The 17942-nt window shown below is 43.3% G+C and overlaps 1 protein-coding gene across 2 annotated transcripts in view; it reads left to right on the top strand.

The window, feature by feature from the left end:
* The window catches only part of Klhdc10 (kelch domain containing 10), a 52766-nt gene extending 38195 nt beyond the window's left edge, over positions 1-14571 (top strand). For both annotated transcript variants that reach the window (XM_027391398.2, XM_027391397.2), the window contains 7 exons: positions 314-468; positions 3768-3916; positions 5706-5790; positions 6435-6501; positions 7067-7114; positions 8823-8962; positions 9891-14571. In XM_027391398.2, coding sequence (XP_027247199.1) covers positions 314-468; positions 3768-3916; positions 5706-5790; positions 6435-6501; positions 7067-7114; positions 8823-8962; positions 9891-10100 — 854 coding nt within the window. In that variant the 3' untranslated portion in view covers positions 10101-14571. The remainder of the gene's footprint in view (positions 1-313; positions 469-3767; positions 3917-5705; positions 5791-6434; positions 6502-7066; positions 7115-8822; positions 8963-9890) is intronic.
* The last annotated feature ends 3371 nt before the right edge of the window (positions 14572-17942 follow it).

Genomic DNA, 17942 nt, shown 5'->3' with positions numbered 1-17942 from the left:
TTTGAGCTGCCTTGAACAACAATGGTATCCTGTAGTTCATAGACTTGACATTGCTATGCACACTGTTTTAGTTAATGAATTCTATAAGTGCATTTTGGCTGGGTATTATATGTCTAACAGTGAACCATGTGAGATAATGCATACAGTATTAATTAAGCCATTTTCTGAAGACTATAGTTTGATACTATAAGATCAATGGTCTTAATAAGATCATTAAAGTAGACATGTTTGAGCTTTTCAGGTGGTCTGGTTCGTGGGCAGCACACTGCAGGAAGCAATTGCATAAGTGGAATGTGTGCTTCTTCCTTCCCAGTTGTGCTGCATGGAAACAACCTGTTAGTGTTTGGAGGTACAGGCATCCCATTTGGTGAGAGCAACGGCAATGACGTCCATGTCTGTAATGTGAAGTACAAGAGATGGGCTTTACTCAGCTGTCGGGGGAAGAGACCCAGTCGTATATATGGACAGGTACTAATCTGGCTAATTAATGGTGAATCTACTTATTTCATATTTTTCTAGTTTAGTAGCAGTGTCAGAATACACTGTTACCATTGTTTTAATGGAGATTTAAAGTAAATTCATAAATCTTACCATTCCTCTCTCTTGGTTTATTGGGGGGGGGGATTCTAGACAGGGTTTATCTGTGGCTTTGGAGGCTGTCCTGGAACTAGCTCTTGTAGACCAGGCTGGTCTCAAACTCACAGAGATCTGCTTGCCTCTGCCTCCCGAGTGCTGGGATTAAAGGCGTGCACCACCACCACCCAGCTCCCCCTCTCTTGTTTTACCATTCTTTGCTGAGAGGTGTATGTGTGTGTGTGTGAGAGAGAGAGAGAGAGAAAGAAAGAGAGAGAGAGAGAGAGAGAGAGAGAGAGAGAGAGAGAGAGTTTTCTCTTTTGTGTTCAGGTTAGGGGACAGCCTCAGGTATTGTTCCTTAGGAACTGTGTCCACCTTTTGTCTCTCCTTTCTTTTTTGAGATAGTCTCTCTCTGTGGGATCTTGGAGCTTGCTGATGAGGCTGGTCTGCCTGCCTGGCCAGTGAGCTCCAGGGATCTGCCTGTCCTTGCCTCCCCAGTACTGCTTTTACAAGTGGGTATCACTACCCTTGTTCTGTTCTGTTTTGCTTGTTTTACATGGACGTAGGAATTGAACTAAGGTCCTTGTGCTTGCACAGCAGCATTTTACCCACCAAGTCATCTTCTCAGTACTATGATTGCTAGATCTACGTAGAAGTTTCTTTAACTACACCAACCCCTAGTGCAGACTAAACTTTAGCATGGTCTGAGTCTGCTGTGATGATGGGTTCTATGAAGAACTTTATTTCCTAAGAAGTGTAGCTCATCCAGAGGCTTAACACAGAGCTGAATTAAAGCATGCAGAGACTATTTGTAGGTGAGTTTAACCTTTGGTATTGGGTTTTTGTTTGTTTTAGTTTGGTTTTCTGAGACAGGGTTTCTCTGTGTTGCTCTGACTGTCCTGGAACTCTCTCTGTAGACTAGGCTGGCTTTGAACTCAGAGATCCACCTGCCTCTGCCTCCCAAGTGTTGGGACAAAAGGTGTGTGCCCCCATCGTCTGGCTTAATCTTTGGTTTGTAAAGTTATGTCCAGAAAGACTTTTGAGACATTGGCAGAACTTGGAATAACCACTGTTGGCATGGGGCTCAACTGTCTTGCACATAGGAGTGATTAAACACTTGTATGCTTTGTCTCTGGAAGGGGCTCTTCCTGGACCACTCTGTCTTACCACAGGGGCTGCTCAAGCTCTAGGAAGGCACTGTCTGTGGCAGTGACTGAAGAGGGAGGGGTCTGTTGGAAATGTCAGCTCTGAGCTCCGTACTTCTAGGACAGTGCTAGACTGATTCCCACCTGTTGCTGCTTCTTGGGCATGTTTTTTCAGACTGCTTAGGAAGAGAGGTGGCTTTCAGTGGAAATGCTCCTGTTCACTGTCCCAACATTCTTGACTCTAATATAATCACTGTAGTTGGAAGCTTTTCTCTGACTTGTCTGGTCCCACGGGACCGGTTTCTCTCCCGCCCTCCACTCATCGCTGCCGCTTATAAGATAATCACTCTGATGTTTAATATTAATTACAATTGCTTGGTCAATGGCTCAGACATATTACTAACCAGCTCTTACAATTAAATTAACCCATTTCTATTATTCTGTACTTTACCATGAGGATTGTGTCTTGTTACCTCACATCTTGCTTCCCCGGTAGCTACCTGAAGTCTCCCTGATTCCTTCTTTCTCTCCATAACTCTGTTTGGAATTCCCACCTAGCAGTATTCTCCCTGGCCATTGGCCAAAACAGCTTTATTCATCAACCAATAAAAGCAACACATATTTGCAGCATATAGAAGGACATCCCACATCAAATCACCTAACAGATACCTTCCTAGGTAGAACTAGCAAAGCTTTAATGTGTAAAGGCAAAGGTAAAACAGCCCCCAGGTTCTAGAAAAAGATTTAGTCATTCATTCATGGACAAGGTTTCACATGTTGCACAGGATGGCCTCAGCCTCATGAGTAGTTGGGATTATAGGTGAATGTCAGATCACTTGGCTTTAGGGTCTGATTTATTTTTAACCTTTCAAAATTTTTTTAATTTTTGGTTTTTTGAGACAGGGTTTCTCTGTATTGCTTTGGAGTCTGTCCTTGAACTCTCTCTGTAGACCAGGCTGGCCTCGAACTCACAGAGATCCACCTGCCTCTGCCTCCTGAGTGCTGGGATTAAAGGGGTGCACCACCAGTGCCCGGCTTTGGTTTGTTTTTAAGGCCTCACTTTGCAGCTCAGGTCGCCCTGGCCCTCACTATGGAGCCTCTAATCTAGCTCAGACTTCTTGCTGATCTTCTTGCCTCAGCCTCCTGAGTACTAAGATTATAATTAAGCACCATCACACCCGAGTCAAAGTCTGAAACTTTATTTTTAGATGTAGTTTGTGTGTATGCGTGTTTTGCCTGCATATGTGTGCTATGTCTATGTTTAGTACCATGAAGGTCAGAAGAGGGTGTTGGATCTCCTGGAACTAGAATTACAGGATGGTTCTGAACCACCATGTAGGTACTGGGAACTGAACTGAAGTGCTCTTAACTGCTAAGCCATCACTCCAGCTCTGATATTTTTTTTTAAGATTTTAATTATTTATATATATACAGCATTCTGCTTTCATGTTTATTTGCACACCAGAAGAGGGCACCGGATCTCAAAAGGGATGGTTGTGAGCCACCATGTGGTTGCTGGGGATTGAACTCAGGACCTCTGGAAGAACAGCTAGTGCTCTTAACCTCTGAGCCATCTCTCCAGCCCCCAGCTCTGATATTATATTTTTATTTATGTGGTATATGTACACAGGTGCCTGAAAAGCTGAAGTTACCGGTGATTGTGAGCTGCCTAACATGGATGCAGGGAACTGACTCCAGTTCCCTGGGAGAGCAGAAAGCACTCTTAACTGCTGAGCCATGTCTCTACCCCAAGATTCTAAAAATTTAAAGAGTTAAAAAGGAAAAGAGAAACCAGGCAGCGGGGGCACATGCCTCTAATCTCAGCACTCAGGAGGCAGAGGCCAGCCTGGTCCACAGAGTGAGTTCCAGGACTACACAGAAAACAAAACATAACAGAACAAAAAAACACAAACAGAAACTAAAACCAAAACAACAACAAAAAGAGAAGATAATGTTGATAAGACATGATTTGGGGGCATGGCTAAGTTTCTATTCTGTAATAAAGTGTTTAAGAGTAAGGAATTATCCTTATTCATCTTCTTCCTACAGGCCATGGCTCTCATCAATGGTTCCCTGTATGTCTTTGGGGGAACAACCGGCTACATCTATAGCACAGACCTGCACAGGCTAGATCTCAACACCATGGTGTGGACACAGCTCAAACCAAACAACCTGTCCTGTGACCTGCCGGAGGAGAGGTGAGGGAGGCACTGGGGCTCTGGGCTTTGAGTTCTTACAGAACTTTGACATCATGAAGAGAAACTCCCCTGAGTTGCTAACTGGCACATGGGTCCAGATCATGGTAAAAAGAAAGAGCTATTGATGAGAATATAATGTCTTCCTCTAAGTGTAGAATCTTTAAAATATTATTTCTCTTGTACTTTTTGGTCTTTCAGTAGTAAGCGTTAGTAATGTTTGGTAGCAGTTGCCAATGAAAATTGTAATGAGGGTCAGTGACTACTGACTGGAAGGAAAGGTGGATGGTGGATGGAGAGTGGTGGGAGGGTCGTTCATCCCAACATCATGTGGCCCTCCTGTCTCTTTCTACCAATGGCCTTAGATCTTTCGCTTCTCTTTCTGTAGGAATAGTTAGTTACCTCTTAGAGTTAAACTTAATGGCAAATTTAGTATTATTTTCCTGAGTTTAAGAACAAAGTAAATATTTTTTTAATTCCCTCTGTTCAGACCAATTGGGTGTCTTTTGTTGCCTTTAAGCAAAATGTCTGCATTTGCTGTACTCAAGTGTCCTTGCAGTAGGATGCTGGTGGGCTGGCTATTGAAGAGTTAGTGGGAAGGGTTGGGAGGTGGTTGTGAATGCAATTATTTGGATATAATTTATGCTGAGAGCACTAGGGCCTTTCAGGGAAATACAAAGAAAGACAAAGCATTTTCACATGGTTGCCTTCTTTTAGTTATTTTATGGACATATATATGGTTGCCACTGGAAGGCTGTGTAGCATGAATAAAAGCCCAAAGACAGATACTGGGGTTCAAGGTGAAAATCAGAAAATCAAAGCAGCCTGCCACTAGAGAGAGAGTTCTTACCTCTACCAAGGCTCAGACCAAAAGGGGTGATCCTATCCTCAGCATGACTGCATACTGAATACACTGCACTACTGTCTCCATCAGCCTTATATTCCTCTCTAGTGCTGGGATTAAAGGCGTGCAGGACCACGGCCCAGCTTCTATGGCTGACTGGTGTGGCTAGCTTTGCACTATGATCTTCAGGCAAGTTTTATTTGTTAGATCATAAACAAAACATCACCACAAAGGCTGAGGTAGGAGGATTAAGAATTCCAGTTCTGCTGGGCGTTGGTGTCGCACGCCTTTAATCCCAGCACTTGGGAGGCAGAGGCAGGCAGATCTCTGTGAGTTCGAGACCAGCCTGGTCTACAAGAGCAAGTTCCAGGACAGCCTCCAAAGCCACAGAGAAATCCTGTCTCGAAAAACCAAAGAACAAACAAACAAAAAAAGGAATCTTAAAAGCTCATGAGGTGTGGGGTTCTAACTAAATATAGTTAGATCACTTATTAGATGATAGTTTCTCCATTTACAGAGTTATCACAGGAAGATTATAGACAATATAGAAAATACAAATCAGCAAATCAAAGAAAAAAAAGATAAAACTAAACTTAGAGGTAGCTAGGGTGGCCATCTGAGATGGGAACACCCTTGCATTCCAGCGTATTTGTATATTGAAAGTTTTAAACCTAACTGTAGCCTGTTTAACATGGAGTTCATTTCTTTGCCAGCTAATGGTGTGAAAAGAACTTTCGGATAGATTTGCCATCCTTTATTTCTTACTGATTGTATACTAATGCATTTTATGCATATTCCATAATTTATTTAACTAGTTCCCTATTAGTTAACACTTGGGTCATTTCTAATAATTTATCATAAATAATGGTAATATTTAGTTAATAGAAACCTCACAGCTAACCCTTAGGAAGGTCATTTTTACCCAGTTATATTTTTCGGTATTTTCAGATACAGACATGAAATTGCTCATGATGGACAGAGGATTTACATCTTGGGAGGAGGGACTTCCTGGACAGCCTATTCCTTAAACAAGGTACTTTTTTTTTCCTTAAAGAAGAGGCATATGTCTTACTAATTAAGATGATTTCTGTTAGTTATTCGCATTCTCCAACAGCTTCTTCAGCACTTGTTTGGGGATCAGTGTTCTCTGTGACAGAAGGCTGAACTCAGTGCCCCATATGCTTGTAGTTGATCGCCACTTTCATGATGAAAGTCATTATGAACATGTGGTGGATGAGGACAAGGTGTAGTAATTATAGTTGGAGCCAGTTTTCGAAGAATGTCACATCCTCTTGGTGTGGTGCCTCTAAAAGGGACGACACACTTAGGGCTGCATACCACTGACTCCAGGGAGCTTTAGTCACCCACCCCATGGCATTTCAGAAGTGTCACAGTTAGAAATCCCAGAGGAGATTGAGGTCAGGTGACAGTTCCTGGCTTGCCTTGTCCCCTTCTCTTACCAGGCTGCTTTTTCCCCCTCACACGACTGTTAGTGCTCACCGTGGAGATGTGAACGGGGTGGAGCAACATGCAGAGCACTGAGAGGCATGAGCACTTCTCTCCTCACTCCAGCTTTTTCCAAAGCTGCTCCAGTGTCTGCTTTAGAAATCTGCTTTCACAGCAACAAGGATTACAGTTGTTTACTTGTACATATGTGCTTTTCTTTTTCCTTCCAAGATCCATGCATACAACCTTGAAACAAACGCATGGGAGGAGATTGCAACAAAACCTCATGAAAAAATAGGTAAGTTAAAAAATATTGTTTCATGTCTTTAGCAAATGTATTTTATATTTGTTTTTTTGGGGGGGGTAATGTTAATTTTCTTAAGTGATGTCACATAACATAGTTATTAAAATGGCATTAGAAGTTACTTTATCCTTCAACTTGGTTGTTACTTCCCTTAGCAACTGAGCAGAGAGATTTTAACAGGGATCACAGAGTTATATGGCACAAGTGGAAAAATACATGAGAAATAAGAAATCGGGCTTGGGGCTAGAGAAATGCTCAGTGATTAAGAGCTCACACAACCTGAGTTCAGTTCCCAACATCAGGAACTCACAACTGCCTGTAACTCCAGCTGGATTTACTGTGGGTTTCTCTGTGGATGTCTTTGAGGCACACATATTTGGTATACACACAAAATCACACAAAAATGGAAAAAAGATAGGATAATCAGAACTTAAAATCTGAGCCACTGTCACCCTGTCCCTTCTCCTATCTGTTTCCCTGACACTTCCTCAGGAAGTATTGGAAGGACTCCCTGTTTTTCTCTTGAATAATGGAACCCCTGTATTTATGTGTTTGACAGGTTTTCCTGCAGCCAGAAGATGTCACAGTTGTGTTCAAATAAAAAATGGTATGGAGTCTAAATAAACTTTCCATTCATTTCTGTACTCTCACCTGCTGAGACTGACTGATTTGCTGGCTAGCTTCTATAAAGGGGTGCATGGTTTTGGACTACACCCATGTCTTGTAATTTAAACCTAAAAGGAACTCTAGGTAGAGTTGTGTCTCTTGGCAGTTTTCAGAATGTAAACTAGCTTTGTGTCAGGGCTCTCTGTTAAAAGAACTCTGAAGTTGATGGTAAATAAGCTTTTATTGTACTATTGGATCTTTTAGCATGATCTATGGTTCTAGCACTGTGAGTACTTGCACAGTAAAACCTTGGTGCACATTGTACTAAAATTGTAATAACTTCTTCATCATATTAGAGCATGAAGTTTATTCTGTTCTCTGTCTACTGTCAGAACTCTGAGTTCCTCCTATAGCAAAGGCCTTGTATGATTTCAGAAAGTAGCAGTTACTTTAAGTATGTTAACTCTTCTTTGGCTAATATTCCTGCCTTTTAATTTATAGGACATTTTATAGTTTTTATAGTTTGATATATACCCCCTTGAGCAACCCCTACTCTCCTCCCCACCTCTGGGAAGGGGGTGTATCCAGGAACTTGATAGCTTATATCCTTTTAGCATCCCAGTTCAGATTTAAGTAGTATTTAGCTGCCATTTTATGTATACACAGGGACTTTAAAAAAAATTATACTTCTGCATTCTGGATAAGATTTATAGGTAGTGACACTGTTCTGCTTTGTCTCTGAGAATGGAGCTATGCTTTAAAGTTTTTCTTGAAACCTAGCCAGAAAAAGTTTCTGGTGTATTTTATAGTTTAATTAAGTATTGGCTTAAACTTGGTTCAGACTTGAATTAGCCATTTATTCATTTGCTTCCTGGGAGCCATGCATCATACAGTTGGAACTTCTGGGCCTTTAAAAGGTCACATGGCCTTTGCAACAAGTTGATCAATAGTTAAAACTTACCCAGAGTTATACAGGTCACATGAGCTTTGTCTTTTTGTGGGGGGTGGGGGGTTGGTTTCTGAGACAGGGTTTCTCTGTGTAGCCCTGGCTGTCCTGGAACTCACTATGTAGACCAGGCTGTCCTGGAACTCACATCTTCCTGCTTTTGCCTCCCCAGTGCTGGAATTAAAGTTGTGCACCCCATGCCCAGCTCATGAGGGAGGTGAGGAAGGACCCATTTATGGTCCCAGGTTGCACATTGCAGTGAGCATTTCTCCTAGGTGAAATATCCATGGGGAGGATATTTGTCACTAGGAATTAAAAGAAAAAAAAATACACGCTTTTTCCAAGATGTTACTCAGAAGAAGAATTTGAAAACTGGTTTGTAGCTGTATTTTGTTTTTGATTAGTGCTTTCTTGACTGGTGAGATTTTTGGCTTCTTTTGGAAACAGGGAAGCAGTGGCTAGCCTGCTCCTTCCAGGATGCCTCCCTAGGCCTGCGTAGCCACTCTCCTTCATAGCATGAGCTTTCCCCAGACCTCAGTTTATTTATTTACAGCCTCCTGTTCATTCACTTTCTGTGCCTGGAACCTAGAAATATTTAAATTTGAGAACCCTGACATGAAGCCTTCTTAGACACTGGCATCCTTTGTCCCAGTTCTGTTGAGGAATGGCCCACCTGTCAGCTAACCATGTGTTCTCCCATAAGACATGCTGTAGCTGCAACTCGTTTCCTTTGTGTGCTATTGGCTTTCTCTTTTCTCCACAGATGTTTTCATTTGTGGGGGCTATAACGGAGAAGTGATCCTGGGGGACATCTGGAAGCTGAATCTGCAGACTTTTCAGTGGGTGAAGCTCCCTGCTACCATGCCAGAGCCCGTTTACTTTCACTGTGCAGCTGTCACACCCGTGAGTTTTTGTTTTTATGTCATTCTTACATAGTAGATGGTAAGGCGTACTAGCAAGGAGAAAAGATGCTGATATTGACAAACATAGGGCTAAGCAAAGGAGAGGAAAATGCTATCACATTCAAGTTTAAAAGAGCACTATAAATGTAAAAGAAATTCTGTATATGGCATTTTAAGTCCTGTCAATTCTAAGGTGTTTCCTAAGAGGGCAGAATAATGTACCATATTTGGTACCGAAGCTACTGTAAGAACTTTTTTTTCATTTTTGTATTACTAACATTTGGTATTTTAGATACAAATAAAAACTTGTTTGTAATTTAAGTTAAAACACACACACACACACACACACACACACACACACACACACACACACACCCAGGAGGTGGTGGCACACACCTTTAATCTCAGCACTCAGAAGGCAGAGCCAGTCTGGCCTACAGAATAAGTGCCAAGATAGCCAAAAGAACAAAATACAGTATAAGCAAAATAAAAAATAAAACTATAGGATTGGATATGGTAATTCCACATATAGGAATTCCAAATATAGGAAGCAGACAGATCACTTGAGTTTAAGAGTTTGGACCCAGCTAGGCAGTGCATGAAACCTTGTATCAAAACAAACAAAACAGAAAACCCCACCAAAATCATAGTTTTTTTTTTTAATAACCCACTCATTATATAAGCACTCAGGGTTTCTGCACAGGCTCAGATCAGTGAGAAATTCTGAGTCTGTGGTGCTGGCTGTTGCACCAGGGCCTGGCAGTTACACTGGTGCTTGTACCTGATTGCAGTTCTAGCCTGAGGGGTTGTTTTGTTTTATCTCAGCTTGATTTGATCTATGCTGCTCCCTTTCCTTTGCCGGTCTCTGCTGTGGTAGCTGTTTCTCTTCCATTTGAATTTGTCTTCTTTTAACTGCCATTTGTTCATAGGCCGGTTGCATGTACATTCATGGAGGAGTCGTGAACATCCATGAAAACAAACGGACTGGGTCATTGTTTAAGATCTGGCTGGTGGTACCTAGCCTGCTGGAACTGGCATGGGAGAAGCTGCTCGCGGCCTTCCCCAACCTAGCAAACCTCTCCCGAACACAGCTTCTGCACCTTGGACTAACACAGGAACTCATCGAACGCTTGAAATGAGGATTTCTGGACTGTTCATTGATACTGGAAATGTTAATTTAAAGAGACTCCTTTATTTATGGGCAGTGTAGAGTGTGCTACAAAGAGGATTGGTTACCCTGATCAAGGCCTTATTCAGAAAATACATCAGATGCCTTTCCATGAATGGGTTTAAGTTTATGGACATCTTATTTTCTCATGTGCTTTCTTCTTTGCTTCCCCCCTTCCTGCCCCATGTGCACCCCATATATGCATTCCCTCTTTCTTGATGGAGCTGAGGGAATATCTGAAAGTACCTTAATGATGTTAGGAATCAAGAAAGATAAATTTTTTATTTTATTTTAAAGAAATTCTAACCATAATGACCATGTCAGCTAATACCACAGATTAAAGCATTATCATCAACAAATACCAAGTTTAAAAAGCCAGCAACAAGTGGTCTGAGAGAGAGAGAGAAGACTGACCTGGATAATCTTGCAGATTGTTCTTAATCTGGATGTTGAATTAGTGTTTGAGATGTGTCTGAGTGGCTAGACTCAGGCAACAGTGGTTGATGACCTGGTGCAAATATACTTCACCTTGACAAAATGTTTGATTAGTGAGCCCCCTCAACCTCGTGATGCCCTAGTAGTTAGCATTGACCTGCTGAGATTTAGCGTTGTCTGTCACTGTCACGTTCTGTTGTTGTCTTTCAAATTAAATGTATGGCGTCAAGTCCTTTCCAGGCAGTTTTGAACTTCTCCTGCGCTTATTAGTGGCTTTTAAATATGTCTTTAACCTCTTCATGGGGAACTGTAGATTCTAAGTGCGTGGTGTAAATGTCAAACGACAGTAGAGTAGAGCATAGCACCCGCACTCACCCTTCAGGCATTTAGCTTTGGCTTGAGGTGATGGGCTTTGACTATCATAACAGCTGTTTCCTTTTTAGAAATTGTTTCTTTTTAATCTCTGGGCCATGTTCTTGCATTTTCTCAAGCAGTGGTTCTGGATTCCCTCCTGAGCTTGTTGCCTCCTTTGCTGTCTGCTTCAGTGTACACGATGCTGTAATTGCCTAGTAATTGGATAAAAGGTCTTAAGGGAAGCCGCACAGCTTATCCTTCCTCAAGAAGCAAGTGTCATTTGGAAACCAGCAGGAGTGAGACAGGATAATTTGCTTGCTTGTTTGTTTGTTTCCATGAGAGATTTTAGTTGTGGTCTTGTTTTTTTTTTTTTTTTTTTTTTTTTTTTTTGTTTTGTTTTGTTTTGTTAAATCCAGGAAGAAAACTGACCTAAGTTTTCACTTGTTTTGTCCTCAGACTACTAGAAGAGTTGAGGGGACTGCTCGGGTGAGCCTCTGGGTATCTATCCATGGGTGCAGTCTCGATGGGGGAGGCCCTCCTGTAAGCCCGTTACAGAGGAGACACGTGCAGGAGATTTTGAACACATTTTTCCTTTAAGTGCCTCTTTTTCACCTGGCTTTAACATTCTTCTTTTTCTTTTAGCCCAAAAAAGATCTCTTTAATTTGTGTGGATTTAAAGTCACCTTTAATTTATAGTTAAAAAGTTCCTGCCCAGTGTGCATTCCTAGGGCAGTCTTTTGACTTCTCTCAACAGGCCTTATGTCCCATCCATGTGGGCTGTTGGTGGAGCCTTTGCTCGCCATCCTGTGAGAAGCACTTATCTATGAGTTTGGGTCATTCTGAGCAGGGAGGGAATGGAGCTGCTCTTCTAGGGGTCTCTTCCCCCAAATCTCACCATTCCCTGTTGGTGAGGCTTTGACCTCTTACCATCTAGGAGCCCTCTCCAGAGTAAGTCAGCCTGAGCTGCTCTATGAGTTTGAAACTGTGACTCCAGGCCAGTTCTCTGGGCCATGGCGGTACTACATCCTGAACCAATATGCTATGTCTTCTAGGATGACAGAAGGATTTTTGTCATTGGTTTATGTAGGGACCAAAGACTGATTTGTTCAGCCTTTGCTTTGACTTGCATGGTCCTTAGAATACAAAAAAAGGTCTCTGGTTCTGTTACACTAGAACAATGTAAAGAGAGGCCTGATTCAAGCCGCACTTTTGGGCATCCTTTTCAGCCTTTTGAGATGGATGTTGGAGGCCTGACATCAACGACCATATGTATATAAGTACATGTTTGGTCTAAAGTGTCTTTAGTGAAAATGGTGCAGTGAGCAGCTGTGAGTACTGTAAGACACTCGTATGTACAAGTTCTGGATGCCAAATGACTGTAGATAAGCCCTTAGAGTAAATGGGACTGGATTTTCCCTAAGGGTCACCAGCATTTTAGTTTCTCTCTAACCAGCACTTGGAATCCCGATGGCATCTCCTGGCGTGGGAAAGGCTATGATGCCTGCTGCTCCTCTGCCTCTTTGAGGTCTGCCGGCCATCTTCCTGCAGTCCTGGGAATGGAAGTGCAATATATAGAAACATGGTCTATACAGATTGTGTAGAAGTGATGACTATATAGCAACTACTCTACTTTCTGTACCTATCTTGGGCAAGACAGCTGATTGCTTTAGACTAAAATTATGCCAAGGATTTTCAGTGTGATCATAAGCCAACTTCTTGGTAAAGCTGGATTTTTTTCAAGTCTACGTTTTCTTATTCTAGTTCATAAAAAAAGGAAGATTACTGTTCCTTGGTTTGTTAGAGTTGGGATTTTTTTCTCTTCCCAGTTTGTACTGTCTTCTATTTGCATGTCTTGCCCAGGAATAAGGAAGTTCACTTGAAAGTGTTGCCCAAGTGAAGAATTAGAACCTAAACTAATACACTAATTTATCTGGGAATATAATACCTTGTTAGATGATGCTTCCATCACTATAAGGTATTTTCCACTTCACAGATAAACTGCAAACCAGTATATAATAGATTGAATCTTTACCTGCTTTCCACTGGCGGAAGCCCCCTTTCAGGACCCAGTGACTTGATATAAAAGCTTGCTCTATAGCACTCATGTCCAGCACAGAGCTAGATTTAAAAACTATATATATATATAAAATGAAAATATTAACATTTCTAGATTAAAAGTATGACAGTGACCTTTGGTTCTCCACAGTTGCAAGATAAAAGCACAGACAGTTGAAATCCACAGAAAATCAGTGTTTCAACTTTTTTGTTGAACAATTGATTTCTTTACATATCTTTCCCTTCTCCTACTCCTCCCCCACAAACATCTCCTTTTTAAGGTACTAGTAGTTAGGAAAGGAAAGGAAGCTTGAAGAGGGGCTAGCAGCAGCCACCACTCCAGTGGCCCCAGGTAGCTTTAGAGGTGTTGAAGTTGATGGAGCCACGGGTGGTAACCCTGAGGTGCCACGGTGTCCTTGAGCATGGTCTGCTGCTGAGTTCTCTCCTGCCTCCTGACCAGAGAACACTTCCCTCCATGTCTCACACAAACAGGAAACCATCATTTGAACACATTTATTTGGCTCTTGACAAAACTTGCTTTTCTGTTTTTGTTTGTTTGTTTGTTTTTGTTTTTGTTTTTTCCTTTGCGTTGCCTTCTCCAGTCTGATATATAGCCTGGTGTGCAGGAAAGGCACACCACTCTCCTGGACTGTGTTGGGTTTGTCTCCTCTAAAGTCAGTTTGGTTTCTGTGGTCTTGGTGACACAGTGGCCCTCCCACCAACACTCTGATGTAGCACAAAAAGTCATTTTCCCTTTTGTTCTTTCTTGTGTTCTGGTGTTGGACTTGAGGGTTAAATGAGGGTTTATTGTTATAGCCATGCATTTCAAGAACTGGTTACTATAGGTGTAAATTCCATTGGTCCCTAGGTACCTTAGAACTCTGGAAGCATTGGCAGGGTCTGAAGCAGGCTCAGTGGGGTTCTGGAACGTCCATGTGTAGTCACCCTTCTAGTTTGTGAGATTTGCAAGAAAAAAATCTCCCCTTGTCTAGTGTCATAAACAGAGTTCTGAGTTGTGCTTCAGAGGCAGTGCCATCTTCTTGGGTACTTGCCATGTGAATTGTCTTAAACCTTTGAGAAGTTTTTTAAGGCCCCGCCTAGTCTGCACAGGCTGAGTCCGAGGCAGTTTTCTGAGAAAAGGCCAGTTTCACTAAGTGGCAGTAATTGCTGTTGTACTCGTTAGGCATCAGGGATGGAGAGGAGGCATCAGGAAACACACTGACTGGTGGAGTCTGCAGGGAGAGTGCAGACACCTCCCGGGACACTGGAGGGACAGGCTGGAAAGGAAGGCCTTCTCTTTGGAGCTGCTCTGAGGCTGGGCCAGGCTTGGCTCTTCCCGCAGGTTGCGAGGCCATACACAGTGCTTGCCTTACTTTAAAGCTATTTGCCACAGTCCTGTTAAATAGTGTGGATGTCCTTTTGCAGTCTGGTGTGCATGCCATGTGATCAGGACAGCTTTTCCACCTCCCCTGGTTTCCTACAAGCAAGTAAATCTACCCTGAAATGTCCAGTCTGTACTTATTACCTTGTCAGTGTTTGCTGTTGGTTTTCTAAAACAATCTGATCAATAAATCTCTAAACATACTTGGTCCAAGTCACCATGGCTGTCTGCAGTAATTTGTACACATGTGTGAGTTCACCTTTTGACACACCTATAGCATAGCAACCCTCCCCGCTTCACGGTGTGCCCTCAGTCCCCACTAGAATCAGCTTTGCTCTCTCCTGTCCGTGGGCCCTCCGCTACCACTCCACCCTTGTGATGGATTCTGTCTGCTCACTTCCAGAACTCCTGGACACACAGTAACTGTCTCAGTAGAACTTGGCTCTCTGCAAGGGTGCACCTGGGGGACAGGCCCCCTCGTTTCACCATTTTATATACTTCAAACCACTGCTGAGCAGGTGTGTAGTGTTGAGGCTTCCCTGAAGGGTTGGAGGAGATACAGGGAAGTCTGAGGGGAGTGTGATCCCTGGGAACAGTGTGATCCCTGGGAATAGGACTTCACAATCCAAAGAAAAGGCCGGAGTTGGAGCAGAGTCCCATCCTGGGATCCTCAGGATGAAGCCACAGTTCTTATCCTGCTTCACCTTCTGACCTTTCTCCAACAGTATGTCTCAACCATTAAATCCAGAGTAGATGAGGATACCCCATCCACATCGGGTCACTTTAAGGCCTGCTTGCCTTCTAGAATTGGACACACTCATTTCTGTTTCTATTGGCTTTTTCTAAGGACAGATTTCTTTGCTGTTACAATGTGAATCTACAAAGAGGAGGAGAAAGGGTTTGTGCTGGTTCATCCACCATACAGACAGCACATAAAAAGTCCTGTGCGGTCAGTCTTCCTTCCTTCAGCTTATTTTCCTCCTAAAATGTGCTCCTGTCAGATTTAACACAAACTTTCATACGTTTGATCTGCCAGAGGCATGGTGGTGCACACTTCTAATCCCAGCACTCATTCCGGTCCTGGGTGGTTGTGAGCCATCTGGCATGGGTGGCTCCTCTAAACTCCCAAGCTACCCTTCAGTCCCTGAAAAACTCTTGTTTGCATTTGACAGGGTTCCTAAGCGAGGGGTGGGGGGGAGAGGGCTGCAGTTATCTCAGTTGGTTTGCATGATTCTGTTTTTCTCATTACATTTATAAAATTCTAGTTTGTCAGAAAACTATTCCAGAGCTACTAGTGCCACCACATTATCTCGTGGTTAACCGTGGCACTGCAGTCAGACAAAAAGTCATCGTGCTATATATAACTCATAAAGCCTTCTCTAATGAAGGACATGTTTTCTTTGCTCTGTCCACTAGGGTGACAGTCACTAACCACATCGAACCCTCCAACAGTGGCTACTGTGACAGAGAAACTGGATTTTGAACTTGATTTAAAGAATACACACACACACACACACACACACACACACACACACACACACACACACACACACACGGCTCCAACCACAGGGCAGTTTTAGAAAGACCTGAGGGGTTGGGATGGGGCTCTACTCGTATCTGTTGGTAGCATGCCTCCTCCACATAACTCACTTTTTCTTGGGCCTTAGATTACTCATCAGTCAGAAGAAATGGACTAGATGATTCCCAAGGACCCTTATAGGTCAGACAGCCTGTTGAGTAGGAATGCTGGCCAAAGGCTGTACAACTCTATAACTGGCCTAGGGTGGCCAGTACCCTTTGATCCGATACTCTGATTGTTGGTCCCGCTGTGTTTGGGGTCAGCTATGTAGACTAGGTGTGAGTGCTGCATTTGTGGCATGTGGCATGCTCACTTTTTGGCAGAGTGGGTGCTGTGAATGGGGTAGGATAGCACAGTAGGGAAGAACACACAAAAGCAGGAGAGCTACACCTCCCAGGGTTATCTTTCTCACACAGTAATCATTCAAAAAATGATACAGATTTATTAAATGAGGTCAAAATCCCCCAAACCCAGTTACGGTAGATATGCTGTTTTAACAAATTTCAGTTCTTACTCAGCTGGTGTAAGAGATTTGGGGACCCTGTCCCACGGCTGCTCCCTGTCTTCCTTGTCCCTATTATAACTGTCCAGCAGAGAACTGCAGAGCTAAGGCCAGGATGGATGACATACCCTGAAGTTAGGATGACAGTTTGATCACAGGCCTGCCTGTCTCTTCCCTCTCTTGAGAACCCCTGAAATAACAGTAAAATGCTTTAGTGTCATTTTCCCAAAAGTGGGATTAATAGTATCTCCTGATACTTAAATGGCTATGTAAAGTGCTTAGACTGGCGCCTAATGACACTATTGCATAGTTGTTAGTCATTGCTGCTCTCTAGAGCAGGGAAGTCTCAAATCGAGACAGTCATTTAGGTGACATTTTAATTAGAGATGAAAAGGATAGTATCTAAAACAAATAACATCAATAAATAAGCCACCACAGCCTACACGGCTAGCACAGTAGCACTGAGAGTAGAGTGGGGACTGGGGATGCAGTAAGGTTATGGGGACCTACCTAGCACGTCCACGGGACAGGTGAGCCCCTGGCTGGATCCTCAGCATCTCGCTCTCCATAAAGCAAGCATCTTGTTTTTCTGGATATTGTGAATGTATGTGTTCTTGCTAAGTCCGTAGTTAGAGGGACTCAAAGGGTGTGGCTGTTAAGTTCCTCACAGTTTCAGATGCAGGCCTGGTGTTTGGGAACCTTTTAAGTGCCAGACCTGGGGTGGGGGATGAAGGGGGAGGAGATAGATTTACACTTACACACACACACACACACACACACACACACACACACACACACACACACACACAAAAGCCAGTCTCTTGTGCTAAGTGTGTGGTTTTATTGTCTGCCCAAAGCTTTTCCTCACTATTTCGTGCCTTCATAATCTCCAGCAAGAATGTTATTGTACTACATTTTTTCCCTGTTAACCAGGCGACAAGAGTTGGAGGGCCCTTATATGCCGAGGAGACCCAGCATACTCACCATCTCACTCCACCAAGGCCCGACACCGTAGCCTCGGGCACACAAGTGAGACTGCTCAGCCTGCTCAGTAGGGCTCTGCAGCGCAGCCCTAGGGCTAGTGAGGAGGACAGGGGTGGCTGCACACTTGGGCCACTTTTTGGTACTCACACCAAGACAGGATCTTTACAGCAATTGCATGTGTGAAAAAGAAAAAGAAAAAGAGAGCAGGCTGCCGGCAGGCAGGCAGGCAGGGTGTGTCAACTCAGAAGGGACAGGCAGATCAGTTTGTTTTTCTTGAACCTTCTAACTAAAGCTGCTAAGCAAGAGTCAGCTGAGAAGGCTCTGGTCTTTACTGCAGATATCCAAAGTTTCTCCCACCGCTTGTAAGAGAGAAAATTTATTTACAGCCAGGTGGCCGAGGCCCTTATTTACGGCGAGAACTCCATCCTCCAACAACCAAACTCGGTTCCACGCAGATGGAACTCTTAGGGATGATGGACACCGGGGCTGCTCACAGCTGCCAGCACACCACGGGTCCGAGACT

Source organism: Cricetulus griseus (genome assembly GCF_003668045.3).
Source record: "Cricetulus griseus strain 17A/GY chromosome 1 unlocalized genomic scaffold, alternate assembly CriGri-PICRH-1.0 chr1_0, whole genome shotgun sequence".
NCBI lineage: Eukaryota > Metazoa > Chordata > Mammalia > Rodentia > Cricetidae > Cricetulus > Cricetulus griseus.
This window is presented reverse-complemented; position numbering and strand designations above follow the sequence as displayed.